This window comes from Podarcis vaucheri (genome assembly GCF_965113315.1).
Source record: "Podarcis vaucheri genome assembly, chromosome: 4".
NCBI classification, from domain to species: Eukaryota; Metazoa; Chordata; class Lepidosauria; order Squamata; family Lacertidae; genus Podarcis; species Podarcis vaucheri.
Window position 1 is genome coordinate 21,084,905 of NC_138762.1, and position 26,192 is coordinate 21,111,096.

Below are 26,192 nucleotides of genomic sequence, written 5' to 3' on the forward strand. Positions count from 1 at the left end.
AAGTCTCTATAGCTAGGCTTAAGAAGAGGGGTGCTTGTCCGTTGGGGTAATAAACTGTCCAGATAGTTGGGCTGCCTAAGGCTTCATCAGGAGGTTTGCCAGACTGGTGGCAACATCTCATAATTTTCTATGGATGAACCTTCACAAAGACGGGATCAGTCACGGTCTTCATGTGATCCTCTCAAGGATAAAAGCAGAGTTCTATTGGATAAGACAAATGGTCTAGTTGGCTAAGCAGATGCTTATGGGAAACACACAAGCAATGGAAGGAAAACAACAGCCCACTCCCAGTTTGCACCATCAGCCAATAGTGTTATACTGCCTATGTTGTTGTTTAGTCGTGTCCGACTCTTCGTGACCCCATGGACCAGAACACACCAGGCACTCCTGTCTTCACTGCCTCCCACAGTTTGGTCAAACTCATGTTAATAGCTTCGAGAACACTGTCCAACCCTCTCGTCCTCTGTCGTCCCCTTCTCCTTGTGCCCTCAATCTTTCCCAACATCAGGGTCTTTTCCAGGGAGTCTTCTCTTCTCATGAGGTGGCCAAAGTATTGGAGCCTCAGCTTCAGGATCTGTCCTTCCAGCGAGCACTCAGGGCTGATTTCCTTCAGAATGGATACGTTTGATCTTCTTGCAGTCCATGGGACTCTGAAGAGTCTCCTCCAGCACCAGAATTCAAAAGCATCAATTATTTGGCGATCAGCCTTCTTTATGGTCCAGCTCTCACTTCCATACATCACCACTGGCAAAACCATAGCTTTAATTATACGGACCTTTGTTGGCAAGGTGATGTCTCTGCTTTTTAAGATGCTGTCTAGGTTTGTCATTGCTTTTCTCCCAAGAAGCAGGCGTCTTTTAATTTCATGAATGCTGTCCCCATCTGCAGTGATCATGGAGTCCAAGAAAGTAAATTCTCTCACTGCCTCCAGTTCTTCCCCTTCTATTTGTCAGGAGGTAATGAGACCAGTGGCCATGATCTTAGGGGTTTTTTTTATGTTGAGCTGCCTATAAATTCCCTATATCTATCATGACTGCATGAAATAGATAGACAAATTCATGAAGATCATGTCTAATCCTCTTTGAAACTCATCTAAGCTAGGGGCTGTAATATTTTGGGGCCCATTTGAGATAGATAGATGATAAGAATGAAGAAATGGACAACTTTATAATCAGCAGATGAACCCCACAGTTTGTACAGACAGCTGGCCATCTGTCATGGATACTTCCATTGTGATTCCTGCATTTCAGGGGGCAAGACTAGATGACCCCTGGGTTCTTTTCCAACGCTACCATTCTCTAATTCTATGGTTCAAGCATTGTTTTTGCTTTAGCAACACCAAGGTCAATGTATTTACATGGGCCGAGTTTCCAGTAGGAGGCGTCAGAAAGCATTCCATTACTCTTTTGTTAAACTAATCATAATATTTTATCGTTTATACCCCACCCATCTGGCTGAGTTTCCCCAGCCACAACTTGCTATGTCACCTGGAACCAGAGCTGTGATTAACATTAACTATGGTTAGTTTACACCAGGTTAGACTTTTTTAAAAATGAGTACAGTTAATGTTAACCACGGTCTGTCCATCAAAACACAGCTGAGCTAAAACTGAAGTTCTCCCAGCCATGCAACAGGGAAGGTGCTCACTGTGGCTTTTTCCTGCGCATGCATGTTGTGCTAAGCCATGGTTTAGTGTAGGGATCAGCAGACTTTTCAGCAGGGGGCCGGTCCACTGTCCCTCAGACCTTGTGGAGGGCCGAACTATATTTTTTTGGGGGAGGGGGAACGAACAAATTCCTATGCCCCACAAATAACCCAGAGATGCATTTTAAATAAAAGCACACATTCTACTCATGTCAAAACACGCTGATTCCCGGACCGTCCGTAGACTGGATTTAGAAGGTGATTGAGCCAGATCCGGCCCCCGGGCCTTAGTTTGCCTACCTATGGTTTAGTGTGACATTTGAGCACAGTAATCATGTCCAGTGTTACATATTCCTTTTTAAGAGGGGAAAAGTAGACTGGTTAGTGCTGAGCAGAGTCCCACTTTATAGAGCCCCTTTGCCTGTGGTAGGTCCATTATATTGTAGTTATTCCAGCTTGACACTCATACTGTCTTTAACAGCCTTTAGTGTTTGGCAGACAATCTAACCTTGCTTTTAGGGGGTTGCTACGGGACCCTCAATTTATGACCCTCCCACCAGTCATAAACTGGAAGCCTGTGGTGGTCACACATTAGAGGAAATGTTTGGTCCGTGGCCAAGTGGCTTCTGGGAGAATCTTCTCAGTAAGAACTGGGCCAAGCACTTAGCATAGAAGCAAGAGCAAAACCTATAAATTCCACAAGTCTCTTGGAGGGGTGGGTATTGAAAATTGAATCAGAGACTTCATGCGGGGGGGGGGGGACAGAGTCTGACTTTGCGGCCAAAGCTTAACAGCTGGCTAAAGATTGGAACAAAAGTGATGGTGAGGTCAGTGTTCCTCACTGATTAAGGAGGCTGGAAAGAATTTATTGCTTCCAAGATACAGTACAGGAGACTATCTGGAAAGCCAGATCTGTGCAAACAAAAGAAAGCGCTCCAGATTTTGTGACATTCCACCAGGAAGGGGGAACTTCTTCCTGAAATGAGTGATGGTTGCCTTCTGATGCTACCTAGAAGTATAGAATGGACACCTGCAATAGAGGCTTAGTCTGATTCAGCTAAACCAGCTTCACCAATTTGGTTCCTAATAGATGTTTCTGACTACAACTCCTAGTTGTAGTCAGAAACAACTGAAGGGCGCTGGGATCTCAAAGGCTGAATTAAGAAACACTAGAAAGGGGCCAAGTGGGACATGGGTGGTGCTGTGGGTTAAACCACAGAGCCTAGGACTTGCTGATCAGAAGGTTGGTGGTTCGAATCCCCACGACGGGGTGAGCTCCTGTTTCTCCGTCCCAGCTCCTGTCAACCTAGCAGTTCAAAAGCACGTCAAAAAGTGCAAGTAGATAAATAGGTACCGCTCCGGCGGGAAGGTAAACGGCGTTTCCATGTGCTTCTCTGGTTCGCCAGAAGTGGCTTAGTCATACTGGCCACATGACCTGGAAGCTGTACGCCGGCTCCCTCGGCCAATAAAGCAAGATGAGCGCTGCAACCCCAGAGTTGGTCACGACTGGACTGGTCAGGGGACTCTTCACCTTTACTTTAGAAGGGGGCTAAAGTCCTCCTCTGATGCTGTTAGCTGCTTATATCGTTAGCTGTGAAAACAAGTGCAGGAGGGGAAATAATTCAATTTGAGGAACAAATAGAATAGGTGATGAAATGTTTTGCGTTGCTTTCCAACCATATATGGCAGGCGGGGTGGAGTTGCTTTCGCAGGTTGTTCCTGGCAAATAGGAGGTTACGGGATTATCGGGGGAAAGGTAGCACTGATCTTCATGGATGTTGCCTATAAGCTACATATTGTCGGGTGTGCAAGGGTGGGGAAGCTTTTTCAACCTGACGGCTGCTTTCTGGCAAAGCGGAGGAGGCATGTTCCAGTGGTGAGTAGCAGCCAAAGGCAGAAATAAAATGAAATAAATGGGTGGAACAAGGGATGTGGCTTTTATTTTTGCACAGTAGGGTGCATTTGTCCAATGAAGGCTTGCACATCCACCAGGCCCATGCAGAGCACGCCCGAGGTGGGAGTCTTGTTAGAATAAAGTTATAAAATCAAACAGACAAAAAAACAGCTGGCATTCCCCCCGCCCCCCCTTCTGAGGCCTGGGGCAAGTGTACCTGACTGCTTCCCCCCTCCACTCGGCTTGGGCCTGACATCCACACCTCTTCATAGAACTGTAGAGTTGGAAGGGACCCTCAGAGGGACGTGGGTGGCGTTGTGGGTTAAACCACAGAGCCTAGGGCTTGCCGATCAGAAGGTCAGCGGTTTGAATCCCCGTGATGGGCTGAGCTCCTGTTGCTCGGTCCCTGCTCCTGCCAACCTAGCAGTTCAAAAGCACGTCAAAGTACAAGTAGATAAATAGGTGCTGCTCCGGCGGGAAGGTAAACGGCGTTTCCGTGCGCTGCTCTGGTTCGCCAGAAGCGGCTTAGTCCTGCTGGCCACATGACCCGGAAGCTGTACGCCGGCTCCCTCGGCCAATAAAGCGAGATGAGCGCCACAACCCCAGAGTTGGTCATGACTGGACCTAATGGTCAGGGGTCCCTTTACCTTTAAGGGACCCTCGAAGCCATCTTTTCCTTCCCCCTTCAATGTAGGAATATGCAGCTGCCCCATACGGGGGGATCGAACCTGCAACCTTGGCATTATCAGCACCATGCTCTAACCTGCTGAGCTACCATCTTTCCCCGAAAGTAAGACATCCCCCGAAAATGAGACCTACTTCCAGTTTTGCCTCTTGCTGTAATATAAGGCATCCCCCGAAAATAAGACGTCCCCGATAATAAGGCCTCCCCCGAACACAAGCACTCCCTAGAATATAAGGCCCCTGAAGCTACCGTAAGGCGTCTGACTCCTCTGGACCGTAGCGGCAGGCGCCGCCGCGCAGCTCACTGATTGGCCACAGCGCAGCCGGAGCTATTCAGGCAGTGCGAGGTCTCTTTAAATGAGAGAGCCCATGCCGCCTCCAGGACAAGCTGCCGCCTGCTGCTTGCTCTGCCCTGACGGAATCTGGCAGAGTCACAGTTAGACAATAAACGTGTGCCGCATTCTTCATGGAAAAATAAGACATCCCCTGAAAATAAGACCTAGCACATCTTTGGGAGCAAAAATTAATATAAGACGCTGTCTTATTTTCAGGGAAACAGGGTGTCATAGCAAGCAAAAGGTGTTATCAGAGTTCAGTACAGTGGTACCTCGGGTTAAGTACTTAATTCGTTCCGGAGGTTCGTACTTAACCTGAAACTGTTCTTAACCTGAAGCACCACTTTAGCTAATCGGGCCTCCCACTGCTGCCGCACCGCCAGAGCACAATTTCTGTTCTCATCCTGAAGCAAAGTTCTTAACCCAAGGTACTATTTCTGGGTTAGCGGAGTCCGTAACCTGAAGCGTATGTATCCTGAGGTACCACTGTAATACATTCCAAGTGACGAAAAAGCAGGTGAGGAGCCGGTCGATCAGGGCCAGTGAAAAGTGTGGCCTGAGGAGGAGCCATTCCTTAGAGGGAGTTGGGGGGGGGGACGACAAAGAGAGAAGCTCCCAGACTTGAGGCTTCCCACCCTTGTTCCATAAGATTCGTCAACCTACTCAAAAATGTCGCTGGCTTTTTTACAAGGTAAATCCCTCGATATGCTTTTGATCCCCCCCCCCCGTATCTCTTTCATTGGTGGTTCTGCATGAACTTTCACATGTGCTGGGGGTGAGGTTGACCTGAAAATCATTGGCAATTCTACGGTACTTGCTGACCTATCGGTTTGGAAGCCTGGCTTTAAAAAATAATAATAAATTATAGCGTTCCTGGAATATTTGTCCAAGTCATTTATTTTTTAAAAGCCAGAAGGGTCTGGCTCGCTAACATTTTATGGAGAGATTCCCAGCAGTTCCATCATGTCCGAAATAAAAATGAAGATGTAAATTCAGTCGAAACGGCTGAGCGATGGCTCAGGCACCGACTGCAATTGTTCGCGTTCTTCCCCATCTCGGGTCGTTTGAAAGAGGAATGTTGGCATGTGGTAAATAAGAGAAAATTAAAAAGCAGATTTGTAGCATTGCTTTCCAGTAAATGCAGCTCTCAGACCACAGGGTACCTTAGTAACAGGAAGTCATGGTTGTTAAACTTCTCTCTTTCAGAATAGCTGCTTTCAAAACAGTTTTTTAAAAATAAGATAAAAGGTGGGATGAACTGTTGCACAGGCTACCTTTTGTTTGCCTCTGTGAGGGAGGCAGGAATTTTAATTGTCTGTTAGCCATGCTTGCTAGTTCTGCATGTGGGCAGAATTTGGGCAGGAGCCAGTGTGAGATGTTGCAGAATTTCAGATGGCTCATTTATCACAGTCACAACAAATGGAATGCTTAACTGTTTGTTACAGGAGCTCATTTTGGATCGTGATTCTCAACTGTAAGTTTCACGTAAATATTGAGTGAAAGGAGCATTCAGTGAGAATTGCTTCCCTCGGGATTTCTGTTGTAATGTAGAGCTAGAGAGAGAGAGAGGGAGAATTCAGCCCTATCTCTTATCGCATGCATGCAAAAATGACTGGGATTTTGAGGCTGCAATCCTGTGTCCACTTAGGAAACAGTCCGAGTCTAGCAAGATCCATGGGTTGAGTGGGTTAGAACCCAGTGGATCTCCACCTGATTTCTGAGGTTCCTCGGTTGGCTTACTTCAGCCTTTCTCAACCTGCGGGTCCCCAGATGTTGTTGGACTACAACTCCCATCATCCCTAGCTAGCAAGGCCAGAGCTCAGGGATGATGGGAGTTGTTGTCCAACAACATCTGGGGACCCACAGGTTGAGAACTGCTGGCTTACTTCCATCTGAAGCTTTTATCTATCACATGTGTTTACTTTTTCGGGCACATTGTGGTCTAGGCTATAACACAGGAAGATTATCCTGCCTCAAAGCGGGACACTGCTCTAGATCAGAGATGGGGGACCCGCAGCTCTCCAGATGTGGCTGTCTGGCAGTGAGGGAACCGCCAGAAGGCCATCGGAGCTGGACTTCAGTGTCCGGGCTGAATGATGGGGGTGGAGACGCTCCTTCAGGTATCCTGGGCTGAGGCCATTTAGGGCTTTAAAGGTCAGCACCAACACTTTGAATTGTGCTCGGAAACGTACTGGGAGCCAATGCAGATCTCTCAGGACCGGTGTTATGTGTTCCCAGCGGCCACTCCCAGTCACCAGTCTAGCTGCCGCATTATGGACAAATTTCAGGATTATATATCAACATTTCTGTGGTTTTCGTTGTTGTTTTTTATATTGTTCAAATTGCTGTTGCCGTGTAGCTAGTTCTGTATTCCTCCGTATGTTTCGCCACGCGTAGTTGGAAGAAATGTGAAATTAAGGGCTTTGCCTGAGAAAAACCCAAGGGGAGGGTCTGGATAAGAAAATGTCCTGGGGGGGGACAAGATTAAAAACTCAAAACCCCCAGAAACAGCCAACTTGTTCCTCCTTGCAAAGGGGTGTGAGTTGCATGTAGAAGAAGTGTTTGTCCCATGCCTCCGACCCATTCACCCGGGGAGTTCCTTGCACATTGTCATTTCCTGTCCTCCGGAAAAATGCAACGTCTCTTAGTCCCAAAATGGACCAGTGCACCTGTGGGTGGTAGTTGTTGGGAATCGCAATCAGGGCATCTAGCTGGCCACCGTGAGACTAAAGTACTAGACTAGGCGGGCTTTTTGCCTGATCCCAGCAGAGCCCTTTTTATGTAGGTAGGACATTCTGTTGGTTTCCCCCCCCCCCAGCAGAAAGCTCCTCTGGGCATGTTGGCAGGACTTGATGCCATGAATGGGACAGGTCAGCAGCCAACATTGCTCTAGGCCAAACCCACATGTCTGGCTCAGGACTCTGATGCCAGCTGAGTTAGAAGCTTCGAGGGCTGAGGGCTGCACTTTGTGTTCAGGGGGATCTCCCTCTCCTCAAAGCTAGGAGGATGGCCTAGGACCCATGTACCTACCGGACCGCCTCTCCTGTTATGCCCCGCAGAGGACCTTAAGGTCCACAAATGACAACATTTTGGAGGTCCCAAGTCGCAAGGTGGTTAGATTGGTCTCACCTAGGGCCTTTTCAGTACTGGCCCCAACTTGGTGGAATGCCCTGTCACAAGAGACTATGACCTTGCAGGACTTGACATCTTTCTGCAGGGCCTGCAAGACAGAGTTCTTCCGCCTGGCCTTTGGTTTGAAGTCAGTCTGACCCTTACATTTCCCTCCCCTTATGGTTTTGATCTATGGGCTACTATTAAAATGAGGCTGCATTTTAAATTGTGTTTTAACCTGTATTTTAAATTGGTTTGTTATTTTTTCTTATTATGTTTTTACTGTAATTTTACTGGTAGCTGCCCTGAGCCCGGCTCTGGCTGGGGAGGGCGGGGTATAAATAATTATTATTATTATTATTATTATTATTATTATTATTATTATTATTAATTAAAGCTGCATTGGCATCTGCTGAAATGCCTTCCTCCTTTTAAGAAGCAAAGGGCTTCCGAAATATATTTTAACCTGATGTATATCCATGTTGCATTAAAAATGTACTAAGAGGATATTTGATTTTTTTAATCATATGGAGGGCAAAGATGCAATAGGCTGTGGTTATGCATGAATTTATTTCCTTGTTTTCTAAAAACCACCCTGCAGTGTTGGGAAGGGGGCTCCCATCTTACAAAGATAATGAGAATCAGAGTTTTGTTCTGACCTTGAACATTTCCAGACACGTGTGTGTGTGGCACTGCTACGTCAATATATAGGGACAGATAGAGTGTGAGAATTTATGGTAGCAGAAAGCAGCTCTCCCATCAAATGAGACTTTGCAGTGCAGGGTTGGGAGTTAAGTAATAAGGAAGGTTTATTAGCAATGTTTGCTAGAGGGCCTTCACTTCTGGAGGGCAGTTTGCAGCTTCCTGGGCAGATGTCATTCTTGTCAAGATTCCTCTTGTCTTTCTCCTTAGGCACAATCCCCACTCGTCTCTGTCACCTGTGCAAGTCACAGCATGGACTAAATGGGACTGTGCAGGCGATGAATCTGTAGACCTTGGGGATGGAAAGGGCTTAAGAGTGGGAAAGAAGTTAATGATGCATGGTGTGAAAAATGTGATTAGGAACGATGAAGAAATAACGAATATGGGCATGTACAGAGCGGACCTCCCTTGGCAATGAGGAACCTCTGTATTTAAGAAGAGGATTCCACACTACAACAGTATTACAGTCATACCTCGGGTTACAGACACTTTGGGTTGCGCAATTTCAGGTTCTGCACCACGCCGAACCCGGAAGTACCAGAACGGGTTACTTCCGGGTTTTAGCGCTTGCGTATGTGCAGAAGCACCGAATCACGACCCGCGTGTGCGCAGACGTGGCGCTGCAGGTTGTGAACACCCTGGGTTGCGAACGTTTTTCCCGCACGGATCACGTTCTCAACGTGAGCGTCCACTGTACTTCCTTATTTATTCATTTTTTACATTTTTACGATTCCTAGTAACTGGGGTCGATGATTAACGAACCTTGATTATGTATTGGTGTTTCTTGACTTTGTTTCATTTCCCTTACCAAGAATTTGGGTTGGGGTTGATGAGAACCTCATAAGCTCCATGAAGGGATCTGTGAAATCAGACATTTGGGGATCCCTGATCTAAATGGGTGAGAAGTCTTTTCTTCAACACGTTCAGTTCTAGTTTCCTGTTCTTTACTTTGGAATGTCTTGTTTTCCAGGAAGGAAAGAAGAAGTTTGATAAAGAAAGTGAAAAGTATTATTCAACCTTAGAGAAGCACTTAAATTTATCTGCCAAGAAGAAGGAATCACACCTGCAAGACGTAAGCTTTTTATCATTGGGGCTTTTATTTTTTTATTATTTTATTTGCATTAATAAGGAGGGGGGAGGGGAAGTATCAATGAGGGTAAGTGACAATCACCTTCTGAATTTATGTAGAACGGTCATCCATGCTTCTGTTCAGAGATTTGACGTACATATAAACCACTTGCATATGGATTTTAAATATATGTTTAAATATAATGATAAATTTGTCACTATACTTCATTTGTTGATTTGTTGCCTTTTTAGATAACCCTTTCTCTCAAAAGCAGCCCAGGGTGATGTACAATAAAAATAAATAAAAACGCAAAATACACACCATAAATAAGATTTAACTTAGTAATCTCCTCTGATCAATAATGGAATCCAATCCAGTAGACTAGGCATAGGCAAACTCGCCCTTCCAGATGTTTTGGGACTACAACTCCCATCATCCCTAGCTAACAGGACCAGTGTTCAGGGATGATGGGAATTGTAGTCTCAAAACATCTGGAGGGCCGGAGTTTGCCTATGCCTGCAATAGACTTATCTGTTTCCAGGATTTACAGCAAAAGAGTGAGATTACGCAGTTTGTGTTGTTTGCCATTAACCTGCCTGTCTAAACACAATAATGAATTACCGTATTTTTCGCTCTATAGGATGCACTGGACAATAGGACACACCTTGTTTTAGAGGGGGGAGAACAAGAAAAAAAATATCTCCCCCTCTCTGCTCAGCGCCCCTTCAGTGAAGTGGCAGGAGGCGCTGCGCAGAGAGGGGGAGAATTTCCCCCCTCTTGTTTTCCCCCTCTAAAACAAGGTGCCGTTTAAGGTGTGTTCAGTCGCCTTCAGGCAGCTACCTTGGAAGCCTGGAGAGCGAGAGGGGTCGGTGCGCACTGACCCCTCTCACTCTCCAGGCTTCAGGTTCCTTTTGACCTGCTCTTTGGGGCTGGCGGCGGGAAGCCCACCACCAGCCCCAAAGAACAGGTCAGGGAGCAGCGGAAAGGCGCACAGCGGAGAGGCTCCAGCCGGGAGAGGGTAAGCGGGGTTTCTTTAGCCCCACATGCGCTCTCCTGGCTGGAGAGGTGGCGCGCGGCTAAAGAGACTCCTGCCATAGCTGCGCGTCACCTCTCCAGCTGGGAGAGGGTCGCGGGGCTATGGCTTCTTCGCTCCATAGGACGCACACACATTTCCCCTTCATTTTTGGAGGGGGGAAAAGTGCGTCCTATAGAGCGAAAAATACGGTATCATCTGAGGATTATGGAATGTTGTTCATGCCGGCACCCTTGCCTTTTTATTTTGCATATTTTTAGGCTACCCGTAGCACAGTTACACAGTACAATTACGCAGCACAGCACAATCAATCAATCAGCAGTAAGAAATTCAACAACAGTCAGACCCCAAAACATTAACATGCAATAATATAATACGACTTAAATCGGCAGCAGCTCAGCATAAAAATCTGGAATAAAGGCCAAGGTGAGCAGTTATTTTTGGAAGTTTCCAGAAGGTCTGGTAAGACGTTCCATAGATGTTGGGTCTGGTTGACAGAGTGGGATGGTCTACAAAATACCAACTCAACTGTTTCTACCTTCCCAGTGTGGGATTTTTTGTGTGTCATGTTTTGTATAACATTATTGGCTGATTGTGTAGAATAATACTCCCTTCTGCTCCATACTCTTCACATTTGGCTGCTCTACAAAACCATTTTCACCATCCATAATATTCCCCTTAGCACATTTCCTGTCCCAACAAAAAAATAAAAATATTCGTATAAATCCCCATTCATTTAAATCAAACTCTCACCTTGTACCTAAAAGTTCCCATTATTCCTTTAAAATCTTCATACCTTAGAACTGCAGACATCCCTTTCTCTCTATCCTAAGCCTGGCTGTGTCACCTAAGAGTGTTACAGATTTTTGCTGCTACTGTACTCACAGTGGGCCTTGAGCTAGTTGACCCCAGAAAAGTCAGGCGAATGGCACCCTCCAGCTCTGGTCAAATAGAAGGAAGATCATTCTGTCCACTAAGGAAGTTTCTTTATAATTAACAGAGGCAGGTAGCGTGACGCTTCACAAAGGGCTTTAGAAAGCGTCTTGCTGGGATATTTAGCATCCAGGAGACTTAATTCTTGCTGCTGTTGACTGCCGTAAACTCAACCTCGAATAGTTGCCAGAACTGATAACTGACCCATCCCAAATTTCCTCAAACAGCTAAGTTCCCTAAGTTGTTCATTTCCGCTGTCCCTCTATCTCCAACCCTGCTAACACTGAACAAATACAGTTTCATCCATCTAGCCTAGTACAGTGGTACCTTGGTTTGCGAACTTAAGAAGAAGAAGAAGAAGAAGAAGAAGAAGAAGAAGAAGAAGAAGAGTTTGGATTTGATATCCCGCCTTTCACTCCCCTTCAGGAGTCTCAAAGCGGCTAACATTCTCCTTTCCCTTCCTCCCCCACAACAAACACTCTGTGAGGTGAGTGGGGCTGAGAGACTTCACAGAAGTGTGACTGGCCCAAGGTCACCCAGCAGCTGCAAGTGGAGGAGCGGAGACACGAACCCGGTTTCCCAGATTACGTGACTACCGCTCTTAACCATTACACCACACTGAACGTTCCGGAAGTCCGTTCTTAAACCAAAGCGTTCTTAAACCAAGGCGTGCTTTCCCATAGCAGCGGGGGACTCACTTTACAAATGGAGCACACTCAACAGGAAGCGGAACATGTTCTGCTTCCAAGACAAAGTTCACAAACCAAAACACCTACTTCCGGGTTTGCAGCGTTCTTAATCCAAGTTATTCATAAACTTAAGCAAGAAGATCAAACCTATCCATTCTGAAGGAAATCAGCCCTGAGTGCTCACTGGAAGGACAGATCCTGAAGCTGAGGCTCCAATACTTTGGCCACCTCATGAGAAGAGACGACCCCCTGGAAAAAACCCTGATGTTGGGAAAGATGGAGGGCATAAGGAGAAGGGGACAACAGAGGACGAGATGGTTGGACAGTATTCTTGAAGCTACCAGCATGAGTTTGACCAAACTGTGGGAGGCAGTGGAAGACCGAAGTGCCTGGCGTGCTCTGGTCCGTGGGGTCACGAAGAGTCGGACACGACTAAACAACAACAAAGCTGTTCTTAAACCAATGTACCACTGTACTGTCGACTCTGGCTTGCAGCGGTTGTCCAGGGCATCAAGCAGAGAGCTCTTGTCCATTACCTGCTTACCTGCTTACCTTCAACTAGAGGAATAGTTGCTGCTGAATCAAGGCGATGACCCATTTAGTCTGTACTGTTTTCACAGTGGCCAACCAAATGTCTCAATGGGGAGCTGCAACCCCACATGCTTAATTGAACTTGAGGCCGTCCGCATGGGTCCGAGAGTTGGGAGGAGGAGGGCTGGATTCCGCTCATGCCGAGAACCCTATCTCTTTTAAAATTCACTGCTGTTCTGTTTATTTGTTACTGCTACCTCCATGTTATAAGCAAGAGGTTGTAATGTACTTGTAAAAGGCTGTTTTATGGACTTGGAATTAAGTCTTCATTATTACTCACTAAACAGATGTCTGCGTGGTGAAAACAACTGCAAGCGGGGGGGGGGGGAGAAGTTGTTTTGTTACCTGGGTGTACCAGATTTACACATACAGAATTCTCACTGGGGCGTAATTCTGTCTCTGTTAATGGCAGGGAAAATAGAAGCACTTGCCATTAAAGAGCAAGTTGGAATGTGTTTCATAACATACTTCACAGCCAATCATGGTCTGGCTAAGTAGAGTTAAGTGCTTATTTTACTCTCGAGTTTGAATAAAACCTTTCTCCCTGCAGGGGGTTTCTATGGATTATTTATAAAATTGCAGTATCTGAACAACAATTACATTGAAATAGAGCGCAAGACCTCCGAATATAGTGTTGGTAGAGAATTGTCTTTTCATTTGAGCCTAGTTATATAAATGCATGTGTTTGGATACTTTCTTAACCAGAATGACTAGCTGTCTTTTTTCCATAATAGATGCAGGTTTCTGGAAAGCATTGTTTCACATGTGAAAAATAAATACAAACTGTGTAAATTACCGCTGTGTTTTTTGCACTTTGGGGTTTGTTCGTTTTTTAAAGTTTTGTGGATTTTTAGCTGCATTTTATTAGTACCGTTATTGTGTACCTGGCTTTTATATAGTTAAATGGTAAATAAATGAACGCTTCATTCTATTTCTCTTTTATTTTAGGCAGACACACAGATTGACCGAGAACACCAAAACTTTTACGAAGCATCGTTAGAATATGTCTTTAAAATCCAAGAAGTGCAAGAGAGAAAAAAGTTTGAATTTGTTGAGCCCGTAAGTTTTTGTGGTTACCAAAGTAGAAATATAAACAAAGAATGAAGCAATTGCACAACCCAAACTTACAGTATGTGATATATCATAATATATATGCATATACATTTAAACATTTTTTAATAGTTGTGTTACACTTCCTTTCTTGTAAGTTAGTGTGGTTTAAAATTCCTATCCTCAAAACTATTTTTGTATCTATCTGTCTGCCGATGAGCTTGTCTGTACGTGAAAATCCTTCACGTTGCAAAAAAATTCTGTGGTTGGTTCATTCTTCATTTATGTAGAGGGCCCAACATGTCTAGAAAGCCTTCCCAATTCTGCACTGAGGCTAGGTGTTGCAGAGAAAGAATTGTTATGGCACAGAAGGGATCATTTCAGGCATAATGTTAAGCCATTGGCTGTGCTGAGATAAAGGTAAAGGTACCCCTGACTGTTAGGTCCAGTCGCGGACGACTCTGGGGTTGCTCGCTCATCTCGCTCTATAGGCCAAGGGAGCCAGCGTTTGTCCACAGACAGCTTCCAGATCATGTGGCCAGCATGACTAAGCTGCTTCTGGCGAACCAGAGCAGCACACGGAAACACCGTTTACCTTCCCGCCAGAGTGATACCAATTTATCTACTTGCACTTGACGTGCTTTCAAACTGCTAGGTGGGCAGAAGCTGGGACTGAACAACGGGAGCTCACCCCGTTGTGAGGATTTGAACCGCTGACCTTCTGATCGGCAAGCCCTAGGCGCTGTGGTTTAGACCACAGTGCCTCCCGCATTGGCTGTTTTGAGATAGCACATTGCAAATCCTGTAAACCATCATTTGAAGGACTGGAAATCAGCTTTCTTCTCATGTCTCACCACCACTCTATCCTCTGTCAGTATTGTTATCCTGATGTAGTTGGCAGACCATGGCTTAGATCTGCTTATCTGCTTTTCTTTTCCCATCTGGTGAACATTCTCACTTCTGAGTCACATGGGTCTTTGCAGGCAGACCAGCAGGCCTCATTATGGTTTGTCAACTCAGATATCACACCAAGCCGCATTTAGCACAAACTACAATTGCAAGCCTAATTTAAATGTACATCATTGCTTCCAGAACTGACTTGCTGGCTGATCGCAAATGGTGGGTTTTTTAAAAAATTCATACATCATGACAAACCATGGGTCAGCTGCTTTCATTATAGTTTAATGCGACGCCTGAACTAAGTCAGCTTATTTACCTCAGTAAGGAACTCAAAATTTGCTCCTGAAGAACCCTCAGGTTCCCAGGCACAGAGTTCTGGAAAACCACTGACTTAAACCTGCGGTTTATGCATTTAAAGTGGAATATATGGGTTAATTAAAGAAGGGAATTTATCAGAAGCCGTCAAAGGCTTGTTCTGAACAATAATCTCCGTTCCTTGAATGGTCACGTAAAAGTTTCCTCATCCAGCGTGGAATGAAATTGCAGACAACTTGCCATCTATCTGCATGACATTTTAATGACTTGCGCTTTAGCAGTGTTGTCTGTGCAACACATGACATAACGTAAAAAATTCATAATGTAAAAATTGGCTCAGAATGCCTAACCAAGGCATTAGTCTTCAAACTTCAATAAATCTGTTTGACCTTTTATTAAAGAAGTAAAAGAAAGGGAGAGTATGGAAGTTATTAAAAAAATATGGAACTGCTAAGGAAGGGCTAAGCAACATATGACTTTGCCTCATCATGGCTGAAATCCTAGGCATACTTACCTGGGAGTAAATCCAGTTGAATTCAGTGGGGCTTGCTTCACTCTCAAAGGCTGCACTCCTGTGCACACTTACTTTGGAGTATGTAAGCATACTTAAGATGCTTACATAGAGAGAGCTAATGCACTCATGTCCTCCTGGGGTTTTCATAGGTACATGTTTAGCTGCTTTGAGAACTGGTGGATTGAGCAGATGAGACCAATAGTGGGTCCAACTGTCAAGATGGCGGTTTCTGCACATTCTGGAGAGGAAAATGAGGGGCAGACGGGGCTCATCAATCTGGGAAGGCAGCCCATCTAGGAGAAGGAAAATTCTGCTCCTAAACTTTGACCACCTTGTGAGACATCTCCAGGAGTAATAATAATAATAATTTATTATTTATACCCCGCCCATCTGGCTGGGCTTCCCCAGCCACTCTTGGTGGCTTCTAACAGAATATTAAAATACAATAATCTATTAAACATTAAAAGCTTCCCTAAACAGGGCCGCCTTCAGGTGTCTTCTAAAAGTCTGGTAGTTGTTGTTCTCTTTGACATCTGGTGGGAGGGCGTTCCACAGGGCAGGTGCCACTACCGAGAAGGCCCTCTGCCTGGTTCCCTGTAACTTGGCTTCTCGCAGCGAGGGAACCGCCAGAAGGCTCTCGGCGCTGGACCTCAGGAGAAGAAAATGCTAAGGAGTAAAACCTACACAAATCTGGAGTGGAGTCCCAAAGGTGGTTGGATGGCGCCTTGTACGCTTCCTTCCAGAAACTCCTGATTTATTTATTTTTTACTTTTAGCAAGGAGTTAAGATATTGGACACAACTGCAGGTTTTCAAAGCAAACAAAATCAGCTCAGATTTTCCTTGACGTTCGTGTGTGTGTGTGTGTGTGTGTGTGTGTAACGTAAAAAAATAACCCAGCTCCTCACTTTTTAGCAGCTGCTTTATCAAAAATATTTCCTGGAAAACTGTAGCAGCCGTTCTTGCTCTTGACCCTGGCAGAAGAAGTCCATTGCTGCTGGAATGCAATGGACATTATTTAATTAAATGCAGGCAAATTTGTGTAACAATACATAGATCAGAGCAAATAAACAAGTGATTTTTTTTTTTACACTTAAATACACAGATGCATGGATACTGGCAGGTAACCTGCATCAGTACAAAGTAAAAGTTTTATTGATGGTAACAGACATCTCTGTTAATACTTTGCTGGCTTCATTTATAAAGCTGGCAAATGTGGGTCGGACCGGTGATCTTTCTGGGTTGGCTAATACGTGGCCTTCCATCCGTCATTGGATTCCAGCTCCGCATCAATCATGGCCAATAGTCAGGGATGATGGGAGTTGCAGTTCAGCAGCACTTTGAGGCACCCTGATCTAGCCCAGTTCTGCCCACGTGAGTAGTGACTCACACAGAGTTCTTCTCCAAACCAGCTACCTGAGATCTTTTTAGGGAGATGCAGAGAATGGAATCTGAGACCTTCTGCATGCAGAGAGTCCTACAAAAGGGTCAATGCCTCTGCTGCTCAACAACTCAACAAATAGATGGAGAAGCATTTTGGCCACACATGAAGAAGAGCAGTGGTGTTACATGTCCCACTTCACTGGATTTTGCAGTGTCTGTGGAAATGGCGTACTTAGCTATAGAAGAAGAGTTAGGATTTGATATCCCGCTTTATCACTACCCTAAGGAGTCTCAAAGCGGCCAACATTCTCCTTTCCCTTCCTCCCCCACAACAAACACTCTGTGAGGTGAGTGGGGCTGAGAGACTTCAGAGAAGTGTGACTATCCCAAGGTCACCCAGCAGCTGCATGTGGAGGAGCGGAGAAGCGAACCCGGTTCACCAGATTACAAGTCCACTGCTCTTAACCACTATACCATACTGGTCATCTCGCGCATCAGCTTTTAAAATTAGTGGCAGCAGAAGCCTGAGGGCCAATCAGAACCATAGAATTGTAGAGTCTGGAAGAGGGTGACCTAGTCCCAACCCCCTGCAATGCAGGGATCTTTTGCCCAACGTGGGGCTCAAACCCACGACCCTGAGATTCAGCGCCTTATGCTGTACCAGCTGAGCTGTACCTGAACTTTACACAATGGCTGTCTTTGCTCCCATTTGCAATGGGACTAGCTCTATCAAAAGGCACTTCATTTGGGCTGATGCTACATTTGTATCTGTTGATTTTGTCAGCGATGACTCGTTCACATGCGCAGGCCATGTGCTGAAAATACATGTTGTGTGAACCCGCCCACAGTACGACTGGAGGTCGAGGAGGCTGATTTTGGCCGGTTGTGCTTTTATCAGTTGCATGTTTACCTAGGCTCTGAATCACTAAATAAATCAGAGCAATAAATCAAAGCTTATGGTAGTTTAACGCAGCCCTAGCCACGAGGGTGAGTTAGCAGCTGAGCTATGAGGACCAAGGGAAAATGACAACATCTGAAGCCTGCAAAACGTCCTTTATTTATTTTTATGTAGTGTCGGTGACCCTGAGATTCTTTGGTCATCTCATTCTCACAGGAAGAAGATTGCACTTCCAGTTTGGATAGGGTAGGAATTTGACCTCTAGCCTTTAATTCGTCAAAAAGTTACTGTCTTCCTGGTTCATGTATTTATTTTAAAAATACAGATAGCTCGAAAGATCCTTGGTTATCCAGTCTTAAGTTGATTTTGTTGGTGATCTGGAATATAGGGATGAGGGGAGAGAAAGAGAGATTGGTGTTTTCTAACAATCAAATGGGCCACAGTTTTGCTTTAAGGATAATGGACCCTGAATTTTGCTTAGTGCTTGTTTCTGCAGGGCAAAAGCATTTTAAACAGCTGCATAACACGTTAATGGATTAGATTCAGAGTTGGTCCTACTTAAAGTGGACCTGTTAAGCTCAATGGGACTTAGTCATGAGTAATTTGATTCCCATTGGTTTCAGTGGATCTGCTCTTAAGTATTACTCTGGATTAAACCCAGAATCTCTTACCCTCATGGTTATGCTCAGCGAAACTTCCTCTGGCATTGAAGGGCAGTAATGGAAACAGATTCACCAGCCAGGCATTGGTGGAAAATGGCAATCCGGAATTCAGATGGACCACGCTGTCATCAACCCCAGTGACTGTGTCTTGACATAACACGAATCTATGGTTGATTGTTATAGGAAGCCTAGGTGAGCCTCAGTTGTGCATTCTTTCTCCCTCTTCTCTCCACTAAGAGGGGGAGAGTATAAGCATCTTGCTTCTCTTTTGAATTAAACACAGTTTAGTGTTACATCTGAACCGTAAACTGCATCAAGTTAATCTATAAAACTATAATTTATTGAAATGTGTTGGCTTCATAAAGCAAGGTTTGAAGTTGGCTTGTTTCGGCAAACCATAGTTAAGACAAACCAGGCGCAGTTTAGGGTGGAAATGCCACACTAAACTGTGGTTAATTCAAAATGGAAGCAAAACAGAAGTTTCTGCTCTCCTTGCGGCTGCACCAAGGAGGGGACTGTGCTAGCCTAAGACTTGACTGGGCTCATTCCATAAGAATTATCCATTGTTTATTGTTGTGTCTGAATGCAGCCTGTAGAAGTCTGGCCAGATCTGACTTAAAGCACTAATTAAAAACAGCTGCATTTAAAACAAAGCTACCAATAAAAATCTCTCTCAGGGCCACAATTGATCTTATGCATATCAGGTAACATTACCCCCTGTTGGCCCTTTAAAAAAAAAACGGCAGCAGAAAAGCCACTTCCAGAGGAGCAGTTAGGTCTGGAATAATGCTTGACATTTATTTGCCTAACTTCAGATTGCCTTCCCCAGGGGCTTTGCCCCCATGTCCTGGAATTTGGAGTGGGTGGGTAGAATAATTGAGAAACAGCAGGGAGAAAGAGTTCATTTATTTATTTGAAAGTATTTTTAACCCTGCCCATCCTTGCCAGGGAGATCGCAGGGCAGGATCCAGACAGTTTGCATTTAAGCAAACCTTTGCCTCCCCTGCTTTTACTGTCCAAAACACCACTTGGAACTGGTGTTTTCCTTTCCTGAATTAAATTACCGTATTTTTCGCCCTATAGGACGCACCGTCCCATAGGACCGCACCTAGTTTTTTTTTTTTGGGGGGGGGAATAAAGAAAAAAATTATTTCCCCCCCCCCAGCTGCGGGGAAGCCTGAGCTTTTAAAACGCACCTACCGTAGTTTTTAGAGGAGAAAAGGATATCTGCCTGAGGCGCGGGGCGCTCTGCTTCAGCAGGCTGCTATCCGCCTGAACAGCAACCTCAGGACAGCAGTAGAGAAAATACAGATAGGGGTCTTGGGGGCAACCCCTCAAGAACCCCCAATTTGTCCTGTGCCTCCTAAATGGCTGCCTGAGCTGATCCCTAAAAAGCCCACCCCACTCACACTCACCCCAAAGCCAAGGCTTTGTATTACCCCTCCCCCCAAAAACCCAATTCAAAACACCCTACATGTAACCCCCTCAAACCGTGCCTCTGATCTCTCATTTCCCCCCCCAAAACCCCCTTGCCCAAAAAAGAGGGTAAGACCCCCCCCCCTCCTCATCTGGAGGCAGCACCTTCCTTCCTCCACCCACCCCACCCCCCCTATTTAGATCCCTAAACTTACCTACTCCCCCTCCTGCCAGAAGATTAAAAAAATGCCCCTTTCCAGGAGGAGGAGGAGCAAGAGGTGCTCCCCACCCCGAAAGAGCCCCCTCCCCATCAAGCTCCCTCACGCCCTGTCCCTCCGCCCTACCCCCTCCCCTCGGGATTATCTCATCCCTCCTTCGCCTCCTTCCCCGATGCAGCTCTAAGGGGGGGGGAGTCCGAGGGAGGGGGAGGAGGAGGAAAGGGGGGGAGAAGAAGAACAAAACGGGGGAGGAGAAGGGGAGGCAGCGCCTGCGGAGGAGGCCGGTCTCCGCGCTGCGCCACAGCAGCAACAGCAGCAGCCGCCTTCCCGCTCGCCTTCCTTCCTCGCCTGTCAGCGCCAGTCCCAGGCGCTGCCTCCTCCTCCTCCGTCCGTCCCTCCTCCGCCTCCTTCCACTCAGCGCCCCAGAGGCTTCGCCCGCCCCCGCTGCCTTCCTCAGGCTCGCCGCACGCGGGACACCAGCCGCCTCAGCCTCCTCCTTCTCCCCGTCCTCCTTGTGGTGGCAGCGTATTCCCCCTCAGGCAACAACCATGGAGGCGGGAACGAGAGCGGGCGCCTCGCGCCGGGCGGGAGCGGCGGTTTGAACTGCGCGCGCCCGCCCTGTTTCTCCCTCCCTGCCTGCCTGAGTGGTAAACAACAGGGCGTGGCATGCAGGCAACTCTCCGCAAGGCGCGGGAGCCCGGTGCCGGGCTCCCGCGCCTTGCGGAGAGTCGCGCGAAGTCTGGAGAGCGAGAGGCTCTCCAGGCTTCAGCAAAAGCCTGCATTCACCCCATAGGATGCACACACATTTCCCCTTCATTTTTGGAGGGGAAAAGGTGCGTCCTATGGGGCGAAAATACGGTAAGTGGAACTTTGGGTCCTCCAATACAGTGTTTTCCATCCTCCTGGGTTCCTTCTCTTCCAGGTGCCTCCCTGGCTCTCTCTGTTGCTTGAGGAGTCTGGTAAAGAGCAAGGCCACGTCTGCAGGGTGGAGAAGCTGGGTATTTGCTTATTGGGTGAATCAATGGTGAAGGCCATTCACACTTTGCACAGGCGCACTCAGTGAAGTCTGCAGACCTCGAGAGAATTCTCAGTTTTCACACCTTCCATCTTTCAGGCTAAAAGTGGGAGCCTTGAGGGTCAAACTAGATGCAGCAGAGACAATTGCAGTTGTTTCTGCCTGCCCCATTTGCATTTTGAACAGGAATTCCAAAACTCCCTTTCTCCAAAACCCCCTTTCAAGCTGAGGTGGAAGGAAAATGCCATATTCAATGACATTCCTGCTGCCCGAGAGCCTCTGGAAATCTGAGACTGAATACTAGTGAAGGCTGAAATGTTTCCTTTTTCTTTTGCTTCTATATATATATAATTTTTGTTAGTTTTTTTTAAACATATCATTTTCAACAGTAATTAAACATACTTTTACATCTTATTCAAATTTTTGACTTCCATCAATCCTGTCTGAAAATTTTCCAATCTAATCTCTCAGTATGCATTTCTTATCTTCCCTATTACATTTCAAACTCATAACCAATATCTCTATCTTTTTCTACTTTGTAACACTTCGTATATTTCTCCTTACAAAACTTCTTGTAGTCCTCCTAGCGCAATTTGTTGATTACAGTTGCTCTTCAAATAATTCATATACTTCTTCCAATCTTCTGTAAATCTCTGGTCCCGCAGGTTTCGAATCCTTCCTGTCATTTTGTCCAATTCTGCATAGTCCCATTAATTTCATCTGCCATTCTTCTTTCGTCGGAATTTCTTCTTGTTTCCATTTCTGGGCTAACAATACTTGAAGGCTGAAATGTTTCACGTGTGTTGAGAAATATTTTGAACCTCTTAGCACACACTGAGCATCTCTGCATCCCAGTAGATTATCTCCAGCCGGTATACTAAGCAGTACATATGCAGCTCTGAACATTATGGCTGGAGCATTGTACAAACTGACCACAGGGGTGGGTTGACATATACACCAGCCCTTCTCCTGAAAAAACAAAATGAAATGTGTTTGGGGCTGTGACACCGGAAACCTTGCTTGCTCTAACAAATAACTCGTATTAACTTTCGGTATAGGGACTTGAATGCTTCATGTTAAGTTTGACATTGCTGCCATCTAGTGCCAGTAAGTCTTTTCCTTCAGTACAGAACAGGTTTGTTTTGTTTTTTTAATGATAGTAATAACAAAGCAGTTTTTGATCTGAAAATGGCAGCAGTACTTGAATAGTGAACAGGTTTGCCTGGAGGGTATAATAGCAAGATGGGCTACCAGGAGATTCAGAAAGCTTGGTGTTTGCATTTTTTGGACCTTCTGCTAACCCTGGAGCATTATTAGTAAGACTGAAAGGTTTACTTGACAGGTTTGCCCGCAGATTAAAAATTGGGCCTCTGTTTAAATGGCAAAGCAAACTAAGTAAACAAAATCTCTTTTGCAGTTTGTTCTCTTGATAGGTTGCCAGATACATCACCTGCATTATCCCTGGGCTAGATTTGATTAAAACTAAATTTAAAGGCAGCCCCCCCCCCGCCTTGGAGTTTGCTGTTAGTTTTGAAAATAATAATAATAATAATAATAATAATAATAATAATAATAATAATAATTACCCCGCCCATCTGTCTGGGTTTCCCCAGCCACTCTGGGCGGCTTCCAAAAAAATATAAAAAATACAATAAAACAGCAAACATTAAAGACTTCCCTAAGCAGGACTGCCTTCAGATGTCTTCTAAATAAAAATGCACATTTTTAAACCCACTCTTCTCTCAGGCTCCTGGCTGTGTGCATCTTTTTCTTCTGCACCTTTTCTGTCCCTGTTTCAAACTCCCCTGTTTGCCTTTGCTCCAGTCCATCTTCCACTCCTTTTCTTGACCCGTTGTGGTTGTAGACCATGGGCGTAGCCAATCAAGTAAATCAACAAAAATACATAACTAACTCAGGTTCTCCCCCCTCCAACATGAAGACTGCCGTCCCCCCCCCCAAAAAAACCCCATAAATCCTGGCTACGCCCATGTTGTAAGCTCTTGCCTGATCCTTTTGCAGCATCAAAAGCAGTTGGCAAAATGGCTGAAAGGGGCTTCAACCAGGACTATAAACCGCCCTTGGACATTACAATAACCACAACGTACCGTATTTTCACTCTATAAGATGCACCCGACCATAAAATACACCTAGTTTTTAGAGGAGGAAAACAAGAAAAAAAATCTCTCTTTCTCTGCGCAGCGCCTCTCCAGCGAAGCGAGAGGAGGAACGGAGCCCCTTCCATTTCTCCTCCCGCTTCGCTGAAGAGGCGCTGCACAGCTCTCCTTCTCTGCACAGTGCTATTTGCTCCATAAGACGCACACACATTTCCCCTTACTTTTTAGGAGGAAAAAATGCGTCTTATGGAACGAGAAATACGGTATGTTCTTCCCATTGAAAGTAAACTCTCCCCCTCCAAAACTATCCTAAGAGTTCTCTGTTGCATGCCTGCTTCATATGTGCATTTGTGTGTGCGTGATCCAAACAATGTGGATCTCAAATATCTGAAAGAGCACCTCCTTCCCTTTTGATGAGTCGATTGATTAAGATCAGTGGAGGAGACCCTTCTGCCGCTTGTGAGTTTTTGCGGGGAAGCAAGCAGCTCTTGAGAGGGCCTTTTTGGTGATGGCCCCAAGAATGTGTAACGCCTTCCTGACCAAAGTATGCCTGGCACCATCTCTTTACAGCTTCTGTTGGTTGCTGAAGAGGCATGTCTTTTCCATGGCCCTTGAAATTTACTGATTTGGGAATCCTCCCTGTAATGCGTTGCATGGAATTATTGTTCTGGGATTGTGGGTGGTTTGTGTGTTTTTTTACTGTTTTAATTGTGTTTTATATGCTGTAACTTGCCCTGGGACCTTCTGGTGAAGGGCAGATAAGGAAAACAATTAATAACGGATGGTACATTTTTCTTCCCTTTCAGCTTTTGGCCTTTCTTCAGGGATTATTTACCTTTTACCACGAGGGATATGAGCTGGCCCAGGAGTTTGCACCATACAAGCAACAGCTGCAGTTCAACTTGCAGAATGTAAGGAGGAGCGGCGTTTATCACAGCTTCTCAGATCACTGAACTCCAGCGTTAACGAAAGCCTTGCTCTGTTGAGAGGCTAAAATCTCTTGAAAACAAATCAAGGGAGCTCATGCATAAATGCAATATGCTTCATTTGTATTGCTTAGTCACGCTGATTTTCACCTGCCTGCCTTGGGTGGGGAATCCAGTTATCGATTTCACGTCTCTACGCTTTGAATTAGTACAACTTGCGCTGCCCCCAGTTCAGTAAACAACCCAATTCGAGATGTCCAGTACGTTAAACGGACTTAAGCAAAAGGATGTATAAACCCTGCCCTGTGCACAGAGGTAGACAGGCAGGGTCACACTAGCTCAGTTGGTAGAGCATGAGACTCTTAATCTCAAGGTCGTGGGTTTGAGCCCCACTTTGAATGGGGAGGACAACTCTATGCTTAGCCCATCCAATTTTGGAGCCAAGCAAGGCCCAATTTTGATAGCCCTATAAATGATCAAAATCAAATAAATTTTGCATATTTTTCTTTCTTTAGCTTGCTTTTCTTCAAAGAAAAGAAGAAGCTATTTTGCTGTTTTGCTAGACATGTGGAATAGGAGAGAGCTATGCAGGCCATAGAAGCCCCACCCCAGCCAAAAAAAAATGTTTAAAAAGAAAAATCCAGCCACCCTTTGTGCTCCCGAAAGCTGGAGCCATTGCTATCCATAGAATTGCAGTATGCACCCAGTCCTGCTCAACAAGGGGCTGAAATAACAATACAGTGGTACCTCGGGTTAAGTACTTAATTCGTTCTGAAGGTCCGTTCTTAACCTGAAACTGTTCTTAACCTGAAGCACCACTTTAGCTAATGGGGCCTCCCGCTACTGCCGCGCCGCCGGAGCATGATTTCTGTTCTCATCCTGAAGCAAAGTTCTTAACCCGAAGTAATATTTCTGGGTTTGCAGAGTCTGTAACCTGAAGCGTCTGTAACCTGAAGCATCTGTAACCCGAGGTACCACTGTATTAATAAAAAGTGAGTGCGAAGCTAAATCACTGATTCAGACAGAGTGCAAGGTGCAGAGAAAATGAGCTTCATTTTAGACAGGGCTGGGAAACCTCAGGACTCAGGAATCAAATGCAGCCCGCCCGCCCCTCAGGCCTCTCTTAATCTGCCCCACAGAATTTTCTCTGTGCCACACCCCTCTCCCCAGACCACATCCCTCGCAACCCTACATTGCACCCTGAGCACTTGTCGCTCAGTGTGCCTGATGTCCGATGTGTCAGGATGGAGGATAGAGAAAGGTGTATGAGTGTGTTTAGAATGTAGCCCACTGTACAGAGGTGAAATTTGCTCCTGGCCCCTTCCAGCAACAGCATAGGCCCTCGGATGCCCCCCCAGGTGAGGTGTGAGGCTGTTCAGAAGGGACCATGAGCCTTGGGATGATGAAAGAGGTTTGCCGCCCCTGATTTCAGATGACCAGCACTAAATCTTGGCTCCAGATCTAAGGAGATGGCCAATTGGGCAAAATGTCTTCAGTGGAAAACACATACAAGCACATCTGGCGTGGGTTTGCCTTTTGGCCATTTCCCGGTGGTCCTAATCCATGCTGTTGGGTTAACAAATGGAGGTTGCACCTTCTTCCTCTTCCTCTTGTCATGGTCTGCCCAGCAATGCCAGTCTCTGGTGCTGATGTTGCCAGCGCTTCACATAATGCCGTTAATTGGAAATTTTCCCCCAGTAAGAATAGTTTAAAGGGAGAAATCTTTGGAAGCAAGCAGTTGATAAAGGGAATGACCTGCAGTCAGAATTTCAGAACCTCTCTGCAGAACCTCTTTGCAAATCCAGTTCCTGTGAAAAGTACAGAATTAAACTTCCGCTCTTAACATCCAATACCGTAGGCAGTTAGAAATTTGGATAATAAAAGCCATCTTCCATCTAGATTACATAGTTGGTTAGGAGTGGTTTCTTTCCTTTTAAAAAAAATTCCCTGAAGGCATATAAGCTCCTAATAAGTGAAGTAAAGTGCCCACCTGTAGGAAATGTATTTATTTACTTACTTGACAAGATTTATATTTCAGTTAGTAAGGCTCGAGGATGTGGATAAGGGGTTCATAAACCTCTAAGTAGTTTACATAAAA

General features: G+C 45.6%; 1 protein-coding gene across 2 annotated transcripts in view; it reads left to right on the top strand.

The window, feature by feature from the left end:
- The window catches only part of ARHGAP42 (Rho GTPase activating protein 42), a 164,579-nt gene that overhangs the window by 90,592 nt on the left and 47,795 nt on the right, over positions 1–26,192 (top strand). For both annotated transcript variants that reach the window (XM_082219138.1, XM_082219139.1), the window contains exons 5-7: positions 9,341–9,442; positions 13,634–13,744; positions 23,975–24,079. In XM_082219138.1, coding sequence (XP_082075264.1) covers positions 9,341–9,442; positions 13,634–13,744; positions 23,975–24,079 — 318 coding nt within the window. The remainder of the gene's footprint in view (positions 1–9,340; positions 9,443–13,633; positions 13,745–23,974; positions 24,080–26,192) is intronic.